Source organism: Diabrotica virgifera, chromosome 5, assembly GCF_917563875.1.
Source record: "Diabrotica virgifera virgifera chromosome 5, PGI_DIABVI_V3a".
Taxonomy (NCBI): Eukaryota; Metazoa; Arthropoda; class Insecta; order Coleoptera; family Chrysomelidae; genus Diabrotica; species Diabrotica virgifera.
The window spans coordinates 240158187-240180137 of NC_065447.1; the positions used below are offsets into that span (position 1 = coordinate 240158187).

Genomic DNA, 21951 nt, shown 5'->3' on the forward strand with positions numbered 1-21951 from the left:
ATAGCTTACCAGAAACATCAACAGAGCTAGAAAGTATCAAAAACTTCAATTTTGAACCTGCAGATGATGATCTCAATAACATCGATGATTACATCGAAAATCTGTTAGCAAACGAAGACGAATTGAAGAAACCAATAGATCCAAATAAATTTAAAATCGATGTGGAACCGGAGCAGTTTAGCGACGAAGACAAAGAGGAAGAGAAGGTATCTAGCAGTATCGAGGATCTACTTAAAGATCTCGAGTTGGAAAGTAATCTGAATATCGAAGAATCTTTTGAAGCGGAGCCCGGAGAAAAGATAGACGATCTGTTAAACTGGATGGATGGTTTAGATCACGATACTCCTGAACGTAAAGTATGTAGATCAGCTAGTGATGTTAAATATAGTAACCTGGAAAAGTTCTTGAAAACCCCTCAGTTATCACAAAATATCGTTAGTAAAATACCCAAAAATAACATATCATTCTTCGAGGATCAGGTATTGGGTAAAGTACCACGACAAAATACCGTAGATAATGATTACACGGATAATAAGCCCTTGTATGGCTTGAAAAGGTCCAGAACAGAAATTCGTTTTAAAAAACCTACTGTAGTAGCTCGATCGTCAGTCGATTTGGATGCTGTTGAGAAGGTAAATATCAAGAGAATCCTGCAGAAGTTTGAGACAAGCCCGGAAAAAAGTGTCACCAAACCAGTTACTGAAAACACTGATAAATACCCAAAAGATTATAATCTTTTAAAAGCAAACCCATTTAAGCCAAAGCCAAAATGTGTTAAAAGCGCCATAAATAAATTTGAAAACAATGAAGGTAGCTCTAATAATACATCTGCAAACAAAGAAGTTAGCACTAATAATACATTTGCAAACAAAAAAGTTAGCACGAATAAAGCTAAACCTCCCATTAAATTGCCGGTCAAAAAACAAGAATCGATCTCAAGTTATTGTTTTGACGATTTAGAAAAATTTGTCCAGGACACTCTCTTGAGTATCGGAGACAGATATGAGGGTGCACCTCAAATGAACAACTCTAATCAACCTAAAGATAATGATTGGAAGGCGAATATATCTGTATCTTCGATAGTCTATCCACAATCTCCTGAAATGGATTTGAAGGAGAACCAAGTTTATCCTGAAACACCACACTCGCATTCACAACCTTTAGATGCTGATGCGTCTTTCACAAGCACTCTGGAATACCGTTTACAACCAAATCAAAGTGATACAGATGTAAATACACATTCGCAGACTATGGAAGATGATGGATCTGCCACAAATAATGTGGACTGTCGTTTAAAACTAACTCAAGATAAAATTGATGCAAATACTCACTCACAAACTTTAGAAGATGATTTATCTTTTACAAGTGCTCTGGAATCTCGTTTACAACAAATTCAGGATGATAAAAATGCAGCTAATCGAGCATCTTTAGAACAAATGGATAATTTTAATAAATGTGATAAGGATGTGGTTGCAAATAATGAAAATGTTTGTGAAACGACAAAACACCCATTGGATAGTTTAGCAAAATCCTTAGAAGATCTCAGTACGAATTTTAGTAATAGAATCAATCCAGAAAGTACGGAAGATCTGGATAATAAAGAACCTCAATCATATAGTTATGAAGATGATTCTCTTTCATTGTCTATTGACGAATTTGCTCCCCTCAGGTTTGCCAAAGCTGTAGAGTCCACAGATACATCTCTGATGGACGATAATATCTCCACTAGTAACAAAGATTTTACCAAAGAAAGTACCAAAGATTTTACCAATCAAAGTACCAAAGTACCTGATAAAAATGTCGATATAGAAAGTTTGTACGCAACTGTAAATAAAAATAAAAAAGTGGAAGATGTAGAAGAAGATTTGATTCCTCCACAAAAGCCGATGAGGCAAAAATCCAAAGAAAAAAAGGAAGAGAATTTAAATGTGGCACCACTAGCTCCTCGTAGAAGGAAAAAATCTGTAAATTCGCCCCAACCTTCCAGAAAGAACTATAGCGACGGGTTTGAAAAAGAGGATGTTAAGAAGGAAGTAGTATCAACATACTCACTTCCTTCCGTTCAAAAAGTCAACCTCACGAACATTTCTCCGTCGGTGTCACCGGATTCTAGTTTGTCGAGTTCGTCAAAAAGCTACGGCAAGTCTAAAAACAAAGACTCTGACAGTGACAACTGTTGTATACAATAAAAACATTTTTTTTTTAAATAATATTTGTAGTATTTGTACGGGTAGAAATATTCTGCGTTTGAATCGGAGTGAAGATCTACGTGTGTTGTTGCTTGCTTTGAAATTTTAATACTTGTTTTTAAGCTTCAGTTTAGTTATAAAATGCATTCGTCCACTGTTACTTCGTGCAGAAATTTATAGTTTTGATGATGATTTGGTGTCATTGGTCAACAATCACGTTAAAGCAATGGTAAATAAGGTAATTATAGAGTGGACTGATCCGAGTTTTTGATGTTCTGCAATCTAATCCATTGCTAACGTGAGTGTTGTTTTAACGTACCTTCTAAGGTTTGAATCGTCCTCTGTACATACAGATTCGTGGTTGTGATTAGTCGGAAAGAGTTTTGTAATCCTCGTTTCACACGCTAATAATTTGAACGTACGATGGTTGGAACGGATGATGCCATTCAAATAGTGGCTCGAACAATCCTATGGTACCTTTCTCATTACACGGCGGTTGGAATGTTCGGAAGGTTGTGGCGGAATGTTCGGCGGAAGTGAGAAAGGTTCCATATGATTGCTCGAGCCACTATTGGAATATTATCGTGCGTTCAAGCCATCGCACGTTCAAATTCTTAGTGTGTGAAACGGGGCTTTTGCTAAACTATCAGAAAACTATTATGTATATCTAATCAGTACAAAGAAATAAGCTTTTTCCCGGGGTGGCTAACCCGGTCGGGAATTTAGTAAGTTTTTTTAAGTACCCTGGGCCTACTAGTCTAAGAGCTGGGAGCGGATTTTGTGCGTGATAAGTAATATGGAAAAATTATACGGGGATATGTGGAATTAGTTGTGTACATGACTTTCCCCAACGGCCGGAAACCAGAGTGGGGGACGAGGGTAGTTATAAGGGGTCAAAGTCGCGGTTTTTATTATTTTTTTTTGTGACGCTCATGATCGAGATAGTGCACCAAAATTTGGGAATAAGTAGGTCATGACGTAACTAAGTAAAATCTCTGGGGGCGGAACGCTGCTGGCCGACAAAGGGGTGGGGGTAGGGGTGAATATAAAAAATATAAGGTATTTTTGCGACGTTCGTGATTGAGATAGAGCACCAAAATTTGGGAATAAGTAGACCATGACATAACTAAGTAAAATCCCCAGAGCCGGAAACCAGAGTGGGGGACGAGGGTAGTTATTAGGGGTCAAAGTGGCGGTTTTTATTCTTTTATTTTTGTGACGCTCATGATCAAGATAGTGCACCAAAATTTGGGAATAAGTAGGTCATGACGTAAGTAAGTAAAATATCCAGGGGTGGAACGCTGCGTGGCCGTCAAAGGGGTGGGGCAGGGTGAATATAAAAAAAAAGGGTTTTTTTTGCGACGTTCGTGATTGAGATAGAGCACCAAAATTTGGGAATAACTAGACCATGACATAACTAAGTAAAATCCCTAGAGGCGGAAACCAGAGTGGGGGACGAGGGTAGTTATAAGGGGTCAAAGTGGCGGTTTTTATTATTTTTTTTTGTGACGCTCATGATCAAGATCGTGCACCAAAATTTGGGAATAAGTAGGTCATGACGTAACTAAGTAAAATATCCAGGGGTGGAACGCTGCGTGGCCGTCAAAGGGGTGGGGGCAGGGGTGAATATAAAAAATATAAGGGGTTTTTTGCGACGTTCGTGATTGAGATAGAGCACCAAAATTTGGGAATAAGTAAGTAGACCATGACATAACTAAGTAAAATCCCTAGAGGCGGAAACCAGAGTGGGGGACGAGGGTAGTTATAAGGGTAAAAGTCGCGGTTTTAATTATTTTTTTGTGACTCGCATGATGAAGATAGTGCACCAAAATTTTGGAATAAGTAGGTCATAACGTAACCAAGTAAAATCTCTAGGGGCAGAACGCTGCTTGGGGTACAAAGGGGTGGTAGGCAGGGGTGAGTGTAAAAATATAAGGGTTTTTTTGCCGTTCGTGATTGAGATAGTGCACCAAAATTTGGGAATAAGTAGATCATCACATGACTAAGTAAAATCTCCAGGGGCGGAACGCTGCGTGGGGGACAAATATTGTGCTGCGCCACAAAATAAATAATACAAACTGCGACTTTGACCCCTTAAAACTACCCTCATACGCAACTCTGATTTCCGCCCCTGGAGATTATGCTTAGTTACGTCATGATCTACTTACCTCTCAAATTTCTGTTCACTATCTCGATCACGAACGTCACAAAAAATCCCTTATATTTGTTATATTCACCCCTGCTCCCACCCCTTTGTCGGCTACGCAGTGTTCGCCCCTGGAGATTTTACTTAGTTACGTCATGACCTACTTATTACCAAATTTTTTTGCACTATCTCGATCATGAGCGTCACAAAAAAAATAATAAAAACCGCCACTTTGACCCCTTATAACTACCCTCGTCCCCCACTCTGGTTTTCTGCTCTGGGAATTTTACTTAGTTATGTCATGATCTACTTATTCCAAAATTTCGGTTCACTATCTCAATCACGAACGTCGTAAAAAAAACCCTTTGTATTTTTTATATTCACCCCTACCCCCACCCCTTTGTCGGCCACGCAGCGTTCCGCTCCTAGAGATTTTACTTAATTACGTCATGACCTACTTATTCCCAAATTTTGGTGCACTATCTCGATCATGAGCGTCACAAAAAAAATAATAAAAACCGCGACTTTGACCTCTTATAACTACCCTCGTCCCCCACTCTGGTTTCCGGCCGTTGGGGAAAGTCATGTACACAACTAATTCAACATATCCCCGTATAGTTTTTCCATATTACTTATCACGCACAAATCCGCTTCTATCTCCCCGACTATACTTTTTAAGACAAAAACTTATACCCTTTTGGCAGTGAATAAGTTTGTGATTTTTAATTATTAACAATTACAGATCACAAAATACACCCTTTCTATGTTCGTATGCCAGTAAAAACTAAAGAATTTAAAACAAAATTATACTGCGCGGTAGTCCAATACATCTTATTGCTATACTCTCCTCTGGCTATACTATACTCTCCTCTCTCCTATGGCGCTACAGCCCAAGTCGGGCCCTGGAATCCTCCAGCATCCGCCTCCAAGTATCTCTGTCCCTGGCTACTCTCCTCTAGTTGTCCATCCTCAATATCTCTTTAGCTTCGGTTCTCACTTCGTATATCCACCTCTTCCCCTTGGTCTTCTGTGTATTCGTTCAGTAATCAGGATACAATAATATTTCAGTTCATAATTTGTGTTATTCTAGATAAATATCTATTTTTCTCGTTTTGTATATTTCACATACACCAATTTTATCAGAAAAGTATAAGTTTCAAACCGCGAGAGAGCGCTACCGTCGAAACTCACAGCCAATACAAGAAAATGCATAGTGTCATACAGCCTTAATGCATATGTCATTGGTCTTATACTGGCTTTATAAATTATTGACTTCATCTCAGTGTTAATATGTCGATTGCACCATATAGAATTATTAAGGCATCCTGTCAGTCTATTTGCTTTTTGTACTTGATTTCTCACTTCTTTGTCCAGGTCTCCGTAACTTGACAATGTAATTCCAAAGTAGTTTATGTCCATTACTTGTTCAATATTGATGCTATCTTATTTCTTGATTTTTTGCTGATTACTATTGATTTAGTTTTCTGAGATAAAATTTTCATATTAAATTCTTTTGCTCTTATGTTAAACCTGTAGATTAGTATTTTCAGACTATCGCTCTTAAATTTTTGCCACGTTGGACCCACTACATTACACTGCCTATTCACTTCTGCAAAGTATAGGTTTTTGTCCTGGAAGCTTCTATACTACGTAAAAAAATTGTCAAATACCTAGTCGGTTAATATTCCTAAACAGGATGTTTTTGCTTATTTCCTAAACATGGCTGCTAGTGTATTTTGCCGTGTTGCCGCATATACCATTTACGTACAATACACTATGCCTAATTGATTAATCTTAATCCTATAGGTTTAATCAACATTGATTTTCGCTAATAATTACTATCTCGAATTTATAAATAAAATCTACAAAATCAACGACTTTATTATAAATCTGTAAATACTCAGTTCGGCCCAATATTTTTAACATCTCCGGCATTTAATTATTTTTGCGATCTCTTGTATTTTATTTAACACCTAAGTTTCTTATTTACATAGTAAACATTTTTAAGGTTCCTTAATTGAGGTACCAAAAAGTTTTTGTGATAGTTTTGAAACCTTACGAACTCATTTTAGGTTTTCGCTGTGATTGTTAAATATGTGAATATTGTTTTTTAGTTTTTGTGCCTCTAAAAGAATTAACACAGCTTTTCATAACGTTTCAAGAATTTTCTTATATTTATGTACACGTAGGCATATCCTTTTAAACATAGTTTGGATTAAACTATTTTGCTGAACTAAATATACAAACTCTATTAAAAAAATTAGGTTAGGATGTAAAGCCAGGTGTACTAAATATTAGAAAAAAAATTTATTTGAAATATATTGTCATCTTGTGCTACTGAAAGTATGTATGTCCAAAATTGCAATGCTTTGGGAAATTTGGGTAAATACATTTAGCAACAGAATGGTTGTCTACAACCATTATATGAGTTTGTTATATATGAAAATAAAAATGTATACCATTTTTATTCATTCAGTTGCGGTGCGAAACCAAAAATGTCTTAACTTTTACTCAGATCAGAGAGTGCAGCCAGCATTCTTATCGACGATTTCACCTCTTGTTAGAGGTTCATAAGAGCCTGCATAGGCTGCTTTTCTCTGGATCAGGTAAAAATCTTCGACATATCCATCTCCCACCGCAACTGACGAGATGGTAGTAGGTGCCTAGCGGCATCTGCTAAATAAAAGACTAAGTTTTTCAACCTAATAAAAATATTTGTAAATTAAATATTTTTAAAAGATTTTTAATTGAAAAACTTTAAAAACGTCTGTTATATATGAGTCTGTCTAGTTTTGGGCAGCATTATTATGCACTGTACTAAAAACCAATCTTAAATTTATTTGAGTTCTTCTGGATTAGTTAATAGCTTTTACAGTTTTATCTCTTCTAGGAGTGCTTTATACGCTTAGCATTAGACGTCAGTCCTTATTTGAATTTTAAAACAAGTAAATTTATCTATACCATGCCAGATATAAGAACATTAATTGTTTGTTATGCCGGATTTATACTCAGCCATTGCCACTGCTGCTGTCGGAAATATTGCCCGAAATACGATATCGACGCGAGTGAGGTGTTCACATCAGTTCCTCGCCAATGTCCTCACAACTCATTTACCGAACGACTCTCGAGAATGGAATGTGACGACAGCATCGTCTTGCTCACTTACTCACTTTTCGCTTTGCTGGCGGCAAGTGAGAGAGAGAGTAGTTGAATGTGAATACTCACTCGCGCTCGCACTGCCAGTACTTTGACTTCCATAACGAAAACCGACTTTTTGGGGAGCGCCGTGCAATAGCAGTACCATGAGCAGCAGCAGCGCGAGTGAGCTATTTACACATTCACGCTGCCCACTTCCCTGTCCAACAGGACTGAGTGTAAATCCGGTATTATGGTGTAGGGCTGCTTTAGGGCTCAATGAAAAAGAAACTGTGATGGACTTACAGATTTATAGCCCTTTTAAACAATTCCCCAAGCTCTCTAAATAATTGATTTTACTTTTTAAAATTGTATTTAAAGCCTGTTTACTTGTCCACTTCTACTTGGCCCAGTGTAGCGTTTAAATCGCCCATTTTAATATTTTTATCATGTTTTTTTAGTTACCTTTATGGCATTGCCAATTTGTTCACAGAAGGCATCTATGATGACTTCATCCTTGTCTGCAGTGGGTGCAGATACTTGGATTATATTTATTTTATGCTTTAAATGAAAGTTTAGAGACAGGAGACCATTGTAGGGAACAAAGTTACAAACAGCTTTTTGAAACTTCATATCAACTGTAATGCCAACTCTCTGCCTGTGATTGAAGTTGTTGTTAGCGGAAATAATACATTGTTTAATTTCTGATGTTACATTTTTCTGATTCAGACCATTGTATACCTCTAAGCCCCAGTATGTTAATCTTCATGCTGCACATTTCCGAGCCAGCGCTATCCAGTTTGCCTAATTGGTATACACTTCTTAAATTCTATGTTCCAACTTTTAAGGCTATAGAGTATAGAGTTGTTTGTTTGACATTAATTGATGACCCTAGAAGTAAAGGGGTATAAGTGACAAAAAGTAAATTTTGAGTAAACGCCGTTAAAAGTTGAGCCTTTACTGTAATTGCCAAGATTTTTTAATGCTAGTTTTTCTTCTCCGGTTTAGTAGCTGTAGGCATTATTATTCTTAGTTGTAACAGAAAATCATACTTTAACTTTACTCATTTTGGAGCTATTTTTAGTTTGCTAAGTAGCACTTGTACCCCTTTACTTCTAAGAAATGCATCATCATAAAGGTAAAAGAGCTAAAAAGATCTTTAAGCTTTTGTAGAAATTTATTCTTTACCATAACACTAACACACAATTGACTTATGATTCATTGACATCAGTGTGAATGGTGATCCATATCTTCATTTTCGATTTCTGCTTCTTCTGACTTTGTTAGTTCTCCAGCTTGTTGATCATCATGTCGCAGATATGTGAAAAACACATGGTAAATTGGAGGTACGTAGTTGAATAACTGTTGAAGATTTGAATATTTAGCTTGCTTAATAAGCGGTCTTCTGTCATTCAGTACTGGCAAGAGATCTGGCAGAAGGAGAGAATTTTTGTCAGCTCAAGTGGGTTTCATAGATAGCTCACTAAACTCTTCTATGCGACCTCCAGATGTTTTCTCGTAAAACAGGGTTAAAGGTTTGTCCTGCTGAAAATGTAACCATTGCATAATTTGAAAGTATGGCGCAAGTATTTGAATGTCTAAAAAATCGTCATTTTCCATCTGCACTGTAAAGAACTTTCTACTTGTAGAAATTACCAGCTCCATCCAATGTTGAGGTACATACAGGTCCTTTTTGGTTCTTTTCTTTTCTAACTCTATCAAACCAAAATCTTGGTCATACTCATTATAAGAGTGGCCACTTATAAAAAAGCAATGATCTACTGTTTGAATATAGTGTTTCTAACAATGTAGAGCCAAAGTTTGACTGTCAGATGACTCTTGTAGTGGCCTCCACAATTGTCGCTAAATGCGACTTTATGTATCGCATTGATCGAGTTATGTATTTCATAGATGGGGGAAGGCTTATGAGACAATGTGATATTTCCTGATGTCCACTTGGCGCCTGACCTTCGTGCCACATAAAGAAAACGTAAAACGTTTAATTAAAGAGTAATATTGCTTTAGAGGAGCTATACCACTACCGGCACTACCCATCCAAAATGATAACAAACTCAACTAACAGTCTGACACAGTGGAACAGGGGTACAAGCGCACTTGTATCTCTTCTCTTCCACGCCCTACTCTTAGTTGGCTTGGAGGTTAAGTAACTTGGCGCTAGAAAGCAGCATCTATTAGACTTATCGTTAAGATCTCTTTACCACCAAATAGGATGAAATATTTACAGTTCAGTGGTGCAGCTATTTCAATATTTACAAAAATGTCACTTATACCCCTTTACTTCTAGGGTCCTCAATTTACCTTGATGACGTCCTGAGAGGCCCTCTCGCCTAAATATGATTGTCTTACCCTGCCATATCTTGAACTCCAAGCTAGATGATTATTAAGTAAATTATCGATTAGTGGGTCGGTCCATGATGGTTTTTACTAAGGACATCCATGCAGATCTTTAACGTAATGTAAACACATTAACAAATCACAAAAATATCAGTTTTTAGTACAATTCATAATTCAGCCACAATCCCAGCTTTACAAATTCTTCTGGGATAACGTCGTATAATTTGAAAAAGAGTAAATAAATAAACTAATAAAACTTGAAATTTTAAATTCAAAATGTAGAAATTCAAATGTAAACATATTTTAATATTTAATAGTTTTATTTGTAGCAGGTTACACTGAAGTATATACCAACATAAAAGTTTTTAAATAATTATGAACATTATCAACCTTTTTAAAAAATTGTATGTATAGTTCTTGATCGAAATCTTCTACAGTTTTTAACAACTCAATTCTATTGGTTATTATTGCACCCTCTTTGTTTTTTAATTTGATTATATATTATAAATCCACATTGATATTTATACTTTCTGTTGTTCACTGCGGTTAAATATTTTAAGCGTAATATACCGGAAAAACATGTCATTATTTATACATTCAGAAGACAGTAAGGACAGATTATTGGTGGTGGACCATTCTTCTAAAAACCGCTGAACAAGTTTATTTTATAATTTCATGTTACCTTCGGGTATGAGGAATATGATCTTACACCACTTACCACCATGAAACACTTACCTTTTCCATCAGTAGTGACATCCTAGAGCTGTTGTAGAATGAGGTAATTAAAAAATATTTCAGCTTCTTTGTTTATATGGCACTTATTAAATTTGGAGGCTTACGGGCTTTCTAAATACACAGAATGTCAAATTTCCGTAGTAGAAGGCTGTATTACATACAAATGAAACTAGTTTTTTCTTGATTATCGCTTTATTTTATCAGATAGAAAAATATACGTATAGTTTTTTTATTTAAATTTCCTCCCTCCCTTGTAAATAGATTTCTCTTCAAGATTGAAAGTTTTGTTTCGTTGCTTTATTTTAAAAACCATATAATGGAAATCATCAGCGCACAAACACTTCCAATCCTCTTTGCTACTGACCGATACATAAGCATATGTTCCAAGTCAATCTGAAGATTGTTCAAAAGGAAGAACCCCCTGGCAAAGACATTTCAAATGCTTCAGCCTCCAAAAAAAAATGAGAGGAAGGAAAATGCATTGTTTGGGATGATAATTTTATATTATATACATTTCAGCATTTACCATCCTTTTTCAAACTATTTATGAGACTGTAAATTACTTGCTGGAAATTCATGTTGACAAATATCTATATGAGTATTTCAAAATAGGCTCTTTAGTTTCTGAACCTCCATTCTATGATTCGTTTTGTCCATCGTCCATCTTGTGTTGTGCTAAGTGCCCTGCCTAGTTCCACTTAAGCTCGTGATTCTTTCGATGACGTCCTGAACTTATGTCTTGTAAGTTGTCTGCAATTACTACAACGTCATCCGTAAACTTCATATGATTTAATATTTCTCCATCTATCATCATCATTCTCTTTGCCTTATCCCTATGCGGGGTCGGCTTCGCTAATTGCATTTCTCCACACAATTCTATCTTGGGTCATATCAATGTCGATCCCCTTTACCAACATGTCCTGCCTTATCGTCTCCCCCCCCCCCCCAGGTCTTCTTTGGTTTTCCTCTCCTACTCCTTCCAGGAATCTGCACTTCAGCTATTCTTCGTATTGCGTGATTAACGTCTCGACGTTGAACATGACCAAACCATCTTAACCTATGCTCTCTCATTTTGGCATCAATTGGTGTCACACCTAGACTTCCCCTAATATACTCATTTCTAATTTTTTCTTCTTTGTCACTCCACTCATCCATCTAAGCATTCTCATTTCCGCCACATGCATTCGTTGTTCCTCTTTCTTTTTCACTGCCCAACATTCAGTTCCGTACATCATAGCCGGCCTTATGTCTGTTTTATAGAATTTTCCCTTCAGCTTCATTGGAATTTTTCTGTCACACAACACACCACTCGCTTCCTTCCACTTCATCCATCCAGTCCTAATTCTACTGCATGCATCTCCATCTATTTCTCCATTACTCTGTAATACCGATCCTAGGTACTTAAAACTATTGCTTTTCACAATCATTTCACCATCCAAAGGTACCATTTTATTTGTAGTAACTCCATCTTTAAATGAACATTCCAAATACTCTGTTTTTGTCCTACTAAGTTTTAAACCTTTTTCCTCCACAGCTTTTCTCCACTGTTCCAGTTTTTGTTCTAAGTCTCTTTCACTATTTCCTACTAACACTATATCATCAGCATACATTAGGCATCATGGAATGCTACTCTGTAGTTTCGCTGTTATCTGGTCCAAAACTAATGAGAATAAATAAGGACTAAGCACCGAGCCTTGGTGCAATCCTTCTTTCACCTGAAATTTATCAGTCTCTCCCACACCTGTCCTAACACTAGTCGTTACTTCCTCATCCATATCCCTCACAATCTTTACATATTCGCCAGGGACTCCTTTCTTAGTGAGTGCCCACCACAGAATCTCTCGAGGAACTCTATCATATGCTTTCTTAAGATCAATGAATACCATATGAGCGTTGGTCTCTTTATTCCTGTATTTTTCCACCAGTTGCCTTACAATGAAAATTGCATCTGTTGTTGATCTGCCCTGCATAAAGCCAAATTGATTATCGAATATTTTGGTTTCTTCACGTATCCGTCTATCAATTACTCTCTCCCATATTTTCATGGTGTGGCTAAGTAGTTTTATAGCCCTGTAGTTTGTCCATCTATATTTCCATATTTCTCCATCTATATTGGTTTCAATATCTTGCCATTGAGTATTCTTAAATATTTACTTTGGAGCTGCAGTTTATTAACTTTAATTATTTATTTGAGGTATAATTAGAAGATAATAAATAATACCTGCTTTTAAAATTAAAGTCATTAAATTGTCTGAGCAAAAAATTGACGCAAACCATTAAATTTTCAAAACCTTTTCAAATATGCAAACAAATTTTGAATATTTCAATATACACGGTGTTGTTTCAAGGTCACAATGCATTTATAATTTTTTTTGTCCGGACCTGGATTTTTCTTGTGAGTAGTAATTGGGTGGTTTACGTTCTAAATGAGACATGTGTGTATCAATTATCAAAACAAATATACAAGGTGGTTCTAAAGCTATGGGTCCAGAAAGAAATGGGCAAAATCGACAAAAAATCCCTGTAATTCGGTTACAAAAATCGGTGAGGCAATAAATGTATATCTAGAACCGTCTCAGTGACCTCTATTCACCATTCAAGTACAGTCGAACCCGCTTATTGGAATAGCTTTCGTGCCAATCAAAAGTATTCCTATAACCGGGATATTCTAATAACCGATCATTGGTCGCTAATAGAAACGTTTCGGGACCTCAAATTTTTATTCTTTAAACCGGGATATTCCTTTAAGAGGTATTCTAATAAGCGGGTTTGACTTCCGTTTCCCAATGAAACATCCTGTACAGATAAGTTAAATTCAGCTCGATTGTTTCCTCTCTTTAAATGTATAGATTACCAACACATCTTCTTTTTCTGCTTTAGGTCTTTCGTATACGAAGATTTAAGAAAAATATGTACAAGTATTGCCTATAGTTGCTACAACTTTGTGTACCTTTTACAAATAAACAATTAAATAAAATATGCATAAAAACTTACGTTATACGGGTAAAGTCATTCATTGCGGAACATGTTCTGTCTGTTAAAAGGGCTTATTTTGGCCATTTCATAGCTTTCAGTATTGCAGTATTGTTTTTCAACATTTTTACATAAATTCATATCATTTGCAGTTGTGTAACTGTGCTTTATTTCAATTGTAGATTGTAACAGACGAGAGTAGCTCCGAATCGTCGAGCGAGATTCAAAATTCTGCAACGGAAATTTCCACAGACTCTGAATTCGCCCAAGATGATCCCACGCCTACTAGAGAAATTCCGTCGATAGTTTTGAACGACATGTACGTTAATAAAGCTAAAAGATCTGGCTACAACCCCCGCAGGAAAATCCAGGTGACGAGTCGTTATCTACAAAGCCCTCTAGATGGCAAAACCAGCAAACCAAATATCGATTTGAAATTAACACCTCTAGTCCCTTCTGCACTTCCGGTCAAAAAACCAGCACCCCTTGTATTAACGCACCCTCAGGGTTACAGTTTGAATCGCACACAAAGCACTGGGGGTATAGCTGCAAAAGTTTCACTTGAACTTAAAAAGAAGTATCTTTTAGGTGAAGCTAGTCCCGGTAATATCCAGAAATCTGGCAGCGTGTCCACGCTAGACACGAAGTTTAAAAGTTTTCATACTAATATTTCAGATTGCCAGAAGTTGCTGAAGCCGTCTCCAGAAATTAGTGCGAGTATGCAGACCTTCTGCAAAAAACTCAACGAATTGAAGTCTCCAGTTTTGTCGCCACAACCGTCTATCATATTCACTAAAGAAGTGGAACAGAAAGAAGATGACCACAAGGAAAACGGTGATGTTTTAGACGAAAATGATATCAAAATAGAACCCGCTGTTTTTGAAAATGAATCAGAAGGTCGTCCAAGGAGTCCCTTACACGAAACATCTATCATTGTTCCTCAAATAGATTGGAGTAAACAACACGACAGCTTAACTTCGGATAGCTTAGCTTCTTCGGACAATGAAAACGAACAAAAGTCAGAACGTTTTGAAAATATACCAAAAGTAGAGATCCATGCGATAAACGATGACGAGGAAATCAAAGATGAGTTTGTTCCAGACTCCCTTCTCTGTGTCAATGATGAGATAAAAACTGATATCGAAAGTCCGTCCATTGAGCCCTTGAAGTCTATCTCCAGTGAGAAGAAAATTCTTAATCAACCGAAAGTTTTGCCCAATTTAGAGAGCGTCTTTCCTGAAATCCATAACGCCTTGCACATTAAACATAAAATACATAAAGAGAGAGAAAGGGAGGTTCCAGAAACGATTGTCATTTCCAGTGGTCTCAGTTCGCCTGAATCCTTGGCTGAACAAGCCACAACAGCTTTGACCGAAACAGAGTTGTCAGATTGGGCCCGCGATGAAGCAATGTTGGACGATTTTGAAGATGGAGAATTCGAAATTCACATCAAGTATCCGGACAAAGACCAGAAACCTGCCAAGATGGCAGATTTACTGGAATTCGACGACTCAACTTCTAGCTACTTAGCCAAATCTAGGAAAGATAATGTGATAGAAACTGTAAATAGTGTTTTAAATGTTAATTTAGATAATATAGAGTTTATGGATACGGGAACTGAAACTAGCAGTGACGATGGAGTTATCAATAGCCAAGATGGGTACATTTTACTTAAAGATGAGGACGATTTTGCAGAGGATAGCTTGAATCCAAATATTAATGATATTGTGGAGACCACGAATATTAATGTATTGCAGTATCCTAAAGAGGAAACTATAAAAAAAGAAACAGACTTAAAACAGGCGGATTTAGAACCATCGAAGCACGTTCAAGACCACGAAGAAGATGTGAGTACGTTAATAATAGAATCTGGAACAACAACAGAGGAAAATACATTAACCGATTCAACTGTGAAACATGTTAGTGATATTACCGTAGATAAGACATTAGTTAACGAAATAAATACTGTAGATAAAAACGAAAACTGTGATTTGAAAAATGATGTAGTAGAGGAATCAAAACAAAAGAAAATGATAGATAATAATCTAGAATTTCAAGAACATTGTCAAAGATTACAAAACAAAATAGAATTTTCCAATGTTAAAGACTCTATAGACATACGAAAATCGAGAAAAAAGAGCAAGCAAGATGTTTTGCAGAAGCCGGATCTCATTACAGAAGAAACTGCAAATATAGTCACTCCACCTAAAAATATTTCCTTAAATCTAACGCCTCACACTCCCCACACGCCTGATATATTATACAACAAAGACGTCATCAAAAAAGAGAGAGATATCAATCAGAAACTAATACAGGAAATGGTTATGAACAAGATGAAAGCAGAGAACAAATCTTTAGAGAAGAGGAAACGAAATAAAGCTGGTATGTCGCCAAAATCTCCATTTGAATTGACTAAATCTGCTACAGTGATTAACGTTCCGCTATCTCACCCAAGCAATGTTGCTCAAACCACAAATAAACGGCATTCCGGTACTTACACCACTCCAGACGTCCTTTTATCTTCTAAATGTCCATTACAAACTTCAGAAGATGTAAATGTTAAATTTATACGTTCAGAAACAACCACAACACCTGTTAGAACCACTCCATCGTACTCCAACAATCACGTAAGTCCAAATTTGGACGATACTCCAAAAGCACCTCCACGGTACCACAGGTCTGCCGAGGAAATGAACAGGAAATTAGAAAAACTTAAACAAACCGTACGGTTAAGACACAAAGAGAATGAACAATTGGTTCATATTAAAGAAAAGACTGATTCTGCTAGTCAAAAAAGAGATCAAACCTTTAGAAGATGTGTTAGTGGAAATTACGAGGCTGCATGTCCTACTTTTAGTAGTTTAGAACAGAGCTCTTTATCCTCAAATCGAGCCAAATCGATACCCAACTTCTCTCAACAAATAACAACAGTCCAGACCATCAGTTTGGATCCGGAGAGAATCAAGGTGTACAAATCCGATCCAAATATATTAGAAACTAACGAGGGCCAAAACAAGAAGAAGAGTAAAGACCGAGAGAGGAGAAAAAGTATTACGAAGCTTATTACGGATTTCTTCACGAAAAAAAGTCCATCCTCCAGCGGTTCCAAAGGATTGTTCTCTAAATTATCGCCGAAATCTAAGGAGATGTCAAAGGTAATTTTGCACTTATAGTCCAAGCGGGATCTGATTTGAATTGAACAATTTACATAGGAGTCTATTTTTTGCTGGAATCACTTCAGTATTCAACTTTTATCAATTATCACGATATGCGCCAATCGCTTTATTTTTTATTTAACAAAATCTGAAAAAAAAATCGAAATTTTTTGTTTTTTTGCGTCTATATTTTCGTCTATAATTCGTGGGATATTGCTCGTACGAAAAAAATTATACAAGGTAAAAGTTTCATTTTTCAATTTTACACTTCTCCAAAACGCACCATCTTAAAATGGTTCATTTTTAATGTCTCGAATTTCCTAAACCTATTGTCCGATTTAAGTGATTTTTTAATATGTTACATACAGCCTTATTCTTTAACAATATCGCTGTAATAATATTGTTGCTAGACAGGTAAATTGTCATTATATACCGGGTGTACCAATCAAACTGTGTTTTTTTCTCAAAGTTCGCAACACTCTGTGGAATATTCTAGTATGGTCCTTTTCATGAGCATTTTTCAGTGCGTCACAAATGATAGAAAAAAAGGTAAGTCCTTGATAATACACATTTATAACAGTTAGTCTAACATGACATTTTAGTTAAATCTGACAGTTTTCACATTTTATTTGCAATTTGGCATAAAAACAAATCAATCGTGTTTATTGCATTTATAAAATGGTATTTTCTTTGATTTGTATAGTTTTATAAATTGTAAAGATTATATTCGAAGATATATTATATAATTCGTAAATAATATTTTTGGATTAAAGCGCCTCTATCTACAACTAGAATAAATGTTATAAATGTCTGTAATCACCGACGTGCCTTTTTTTCTGTCACATACAATTTAATGCGTTAGAAAGAAACTGTGACGCACTGAAAGATGCTCATGAGAAAAAGAATATAATTACTGAAGTTAAAACCCAACTATAGCCTCAGGTTTTCTTAACATTTTGTTTTTTGATTAATTCCTGATATAATAAATATATTCTGATTTTCTGCTTAGTTTCATAAAAAGGGCTAAAGTAGGCTATGAGAAATTAACAATGTTATAAATCGTCCCTACCATTTCCAACTATCGAATGTGAAAAATCGTGTTTTTCAGATTCAATACCTTGTCGTCGCATTATACGTGATACATCTTGTGGCAAATCCTCGTTATTGTAGCTTGCTTAGGAGCGCGGGAAATATGCTGTTTAAACCATCGAATATGAACATTTTTCCATTTGGTTGACTGCAAACTGAAGAAAATGGTATATTCGATACTTTTGTTTTGTATAAATATAACTAAAGGTATATTATTTGTACAACGCTAAGTGTCGAAAGTATCACATTCGTTAGTTTGTGTTGTAATTTATAACAGTTATTCAATTATAAATCTGTAACCTGTCGAAAATGCTAAACTGCGAGAAGAGCAAAATGCACGTGTTTACAATTTGTGCGAATTTTGTTTCAGTATCGCTTCCAAGAAATTCTTGTGAGGCAGTTTTTGATTTTATTTTAAGGGATTTTCATTATTTGATTATATAGCTATTCGCTATTATACATTCGCTACTTTGAAACATCGGACCGAAACAAATCTTTGATTAATACAAAAAGCAAAGTAACGAATGTGATTTTTTGGAAAGAAAAAAATGATAAGCTGTTCAAAGGACCCCGCAGAAACCTTATGGGAAATAGCTCTCTGTCAAATGCTCTGAAACTTTGGCTTCTGGTAGTCCTTGATGTGTAGAACAAAATACTCAATGGGCGCATAACTCCAAAAAATCATGGTTTTAATATATAAGCCTCTAAAGTTATAGGTACAGTGAGGACGTTTGAGTTGGAATAAATTCATTTTCTGAGAATGGGCAACTCTGGAGATAAATTACAAATCAGGTCGATTTTTATTTTTAAATTATAATTTTTTGGCATATATATCATACTAGTGACGTCATCCATCTGGGCGTGATGGCGCAATCGATGATTTTTTTTAAATAAGAATAGGTGTCGTGTGATAGCTCATTTGAAAGGTTGTTAAATTATCTATTCAATAATATAAACATTAACAATATTATTTATACAGGGTGCCCAAAAAATTGTTTGAATTAAATTAATTGAGACAAATAGAAGAATGTATATAATTTATTTAATTCGAAATACATTTTACTGTTGTCCGAAACCAGGAAAAAACGGTTTATTTGATAAATAAATGTTGTTTTTCGGTTAAATTCAATATTAAAGCTGCCACCCACCTGCCTCGTAGCAGTTTAAACATTTAATTAACGAAAGGAGTCGTGTGATAGCTTATTTGAAAGGTTATTTAATGCTTAAGTTAGCATTTTCAACCGATGTTTCCTTGACGGATTACTTGTACAGAAGCACTGATGATGACTGGTAAACCAGTCGAAAACTAGTTATGTGGTTGTGATGTAGCTCTTTTTAGGGATTTTAAATATATACCTTTTATAAAGGATTTTACTGTTTTTTGACAGTATGATTGTTACACCCGGTATAAACTGACATAACCTGTCTAGCAACAACATTATCACAGCTATATTCTTAAAGAATAAAGCAATAACAAATTAAAAAAATCACAAATCAAAAACAGCTTTAGGAAATTCGAGACATCAAAAATGTTCCAATTTTAAGATGGTGCGTTAATTTACTGGAGTAGTGTATTTTAGCTAGAAATTGAAAATTGCTATTTTTTACAATAAACATTAAATTTTCAATTTATAGCTAGTCAAATAATATGTAGAATTGAAAAAGGAACCTTTTTTCTTGTATACTTTTTTTGTAATAGCAGTATCTCTTGAGAAGCTGGCGAAATATAGGCACAAAAAGAAAAAAATCTATTTTTTCAGATTTTACTCAATAAAAAATAAAAAATCAGCTTTGCGACTGACGCATATAGTGATTATTGATATTATTCACTATATTTTGACCACCCTGTAAACTGCTTTATTTACAGAATTACAAATGTTACACGATTTTTATGTAGTTTTCTAAAATGATAGTAGAAAAACAAAGAAGGTGCAAAAAATGGCCGCAGATGTTAACTTCGTTAATTTAAATGGAACACCCTGTATATGGTTACACATTTGAATAGAACGTTCTGTAACGAACATTTTCATATTGTTTGATGGGCCTATCGAGAAGAATAAGCGAGATACTAAATATTTTGAATAAATCTAAATATGAATAAATATATCACAAATAACTAGTATTCTCCTTTTCATGAACATTTTTCAGTGCGTCACAAATTATAGAAAAAAAGGTAAGTCCGTGATAATACACATTTATGACATTTATTCTAACGTGACATTTTAGTTAAATCTGACAGTTGTCAAATTTTATTTTCAATTTGGAATAAAACCAAATCAATTGTGTCTATTGCATTTATAAAATTGTATTTTCTTTCATTTGTATAGTCTTATAAATTGTACAGATTATATTGATAATATTATTATTTTATTTAATAAATAATTCTTTTTTGATTATGGCGCCATCTATCGACAACTAGAATAATCACCGAACTAGAATAATTACCAAAGTATTCACAGACGTGCCTTTTTTTCTGTCACATACAATTTAATGCGTTAGAGAGAAATCGAAAAACTGTGACGCACTGAAAGATGATCATGAGAAAAAGAATATCTCGTTTAAATATCTATCATAAATATCTAAATAAAATATCTAGTATCTCGCTTATTTTTACAGATAGGCCCATCAAATACAATATGGAAATGTTCTTTACAGAACGTTCTATTCAAATGTGTAACCATATACAGGGTGTTCCATTTAAATTAACAAAGTTAACATCTGCGGCAATTTTGTTTGTACCTTCTTTGTTTTTCTATCATTATTGAAAACTACATAAAAAATCGTGTAACTTTTTTATTTTACATTTTTTTCTAATTTTGCGAAAAAAGCAGTTTACAGGGTGGTCAAAATATAGTGAACAACCCTGTACATCCGGAAGTGATTCCAGCAAAAAAGTAAATTCCTGTGGAAACTGTTTATTATGATCTGCTTTTTGACAGATCCCGCCTGGAATACTACTATTAGTCATGTCAGAACCCATACATTTGTCATTTCTTTGCTTTACTAATTCATTTTCTACTTTGCAGTCATGTTCGATTCTGGACTTTAAAAAAGTAAGATTTCTGTTTGGGTTGTTTGTGTCGTTCTGCATGTGCTTTTGTTGCATGGTTGTGTGTAGCACTTTTTTGATTATGTAGGTTTTTTTGATATTTCTTTTACATTTTTATTTTTTGATTTATTTATATTTAATTATTACTATTTTTGCAGTTTGCAATATTTCGATGAATAACCATTCATCATCTAAATTTGCAACATTTAGATGATAAATAAGATGAATAATAATAATTAGATAAATACCGTTATTAAATACCGTTATAAAATAATCATATAATAAAATTATCTCCTCCCTCTAACTTTGTAACCTTAGTGTTTCCAACTCTTTATTTGGAATTAGAGCATTGACATTGACTGCTAAATAGACTGGCAGCCAGCCAGAGATATGTAAAGAAAATAGATCAGGCTAGTCATCTGCCACTCAATGCATCGGTGTGTAACGCCGATATCAAGTACGGTGGTTTAGCTATGTTTGTCTGTCGTGCGAGTGTGAGCGTATCTACCAAGAGGTGGGAATAACGGAACGACAGTGACACACAGGCGGCAGCCATCATATGCTAGAGAGAGAAAGCTAAGCGCCGGTAGAGAGAGATAGATAGACCACCGACCCGAACTGTTCCGCGTTACGCTATTTTTCGAACTGGCCTAATCTATTATGTTATATCTATGCAGCCAGCACTACGTCTTAAACTTTTTCCTTGACATTGCGCGCATGCCACATTTTTCACACGATCTGCTAAAATTATCGTTGGTTCAACTGTATTTTCTGTTGAATTGATACTTGATGTATTCATGCGATGACGTCAGAATATTGTATAATAGTTATTAGGATATCTTCTAGATAAAAGTATTTTTTTTCTTTTTTTGTCAGGCGTAGAACATTCTTGTTGATCATCTTCAGTTCTTCTTATTTATTAAGCTATTTTATGACCAGTTCGCAATTTTGTCTCAGTTGCACAGACTACACGTTCTTGAACTTTTTTAACTGGACAAGTGGTTCCTTACTCTCTGCTTCAAGCTGTATACATTGAAATCACATTAGCATTTTTTATTCGAAAATTTAGAATCCCGTATTGTATTTACTCAGTAATAAAAACACTAGTCACAAAATCACAAATAC

The 21951-nt window shown here is 35.3% G+C and overlaps 1 protein-coding gene across 16 annotated transcripts in view; it reads left to right on the top strand.

Moving 5' to 3' along the window:
• The window catches only part of LOC114343397 (F-actin-monooxygenase Mical), a 228788-nt gene that overhangs the window by 180564 nt on the left and 26273 nt on the right, over positions 1 to 21951 (top strand). For 15 of the 16 annotated variants that reach the window (XM_028294217.2, XM_050650929.1, XM_028294268.2 and 12 more), the window contains 2 exons: positions 13716 to 16688; positions 20804 to 20830. In XM_028294217.2, the coding sequence (XP_028150018.1) occupies positions 13716 to 16688; positions 20804 to 20830 (3000 nt within the window). The remainder of the gene's footprint in view (positions 1 to 13715; positions 16689 to 20803; positions 20831 to 21951) is intronic. The other variant, XM_050650931.1, reaches the window with a different exon arrangement.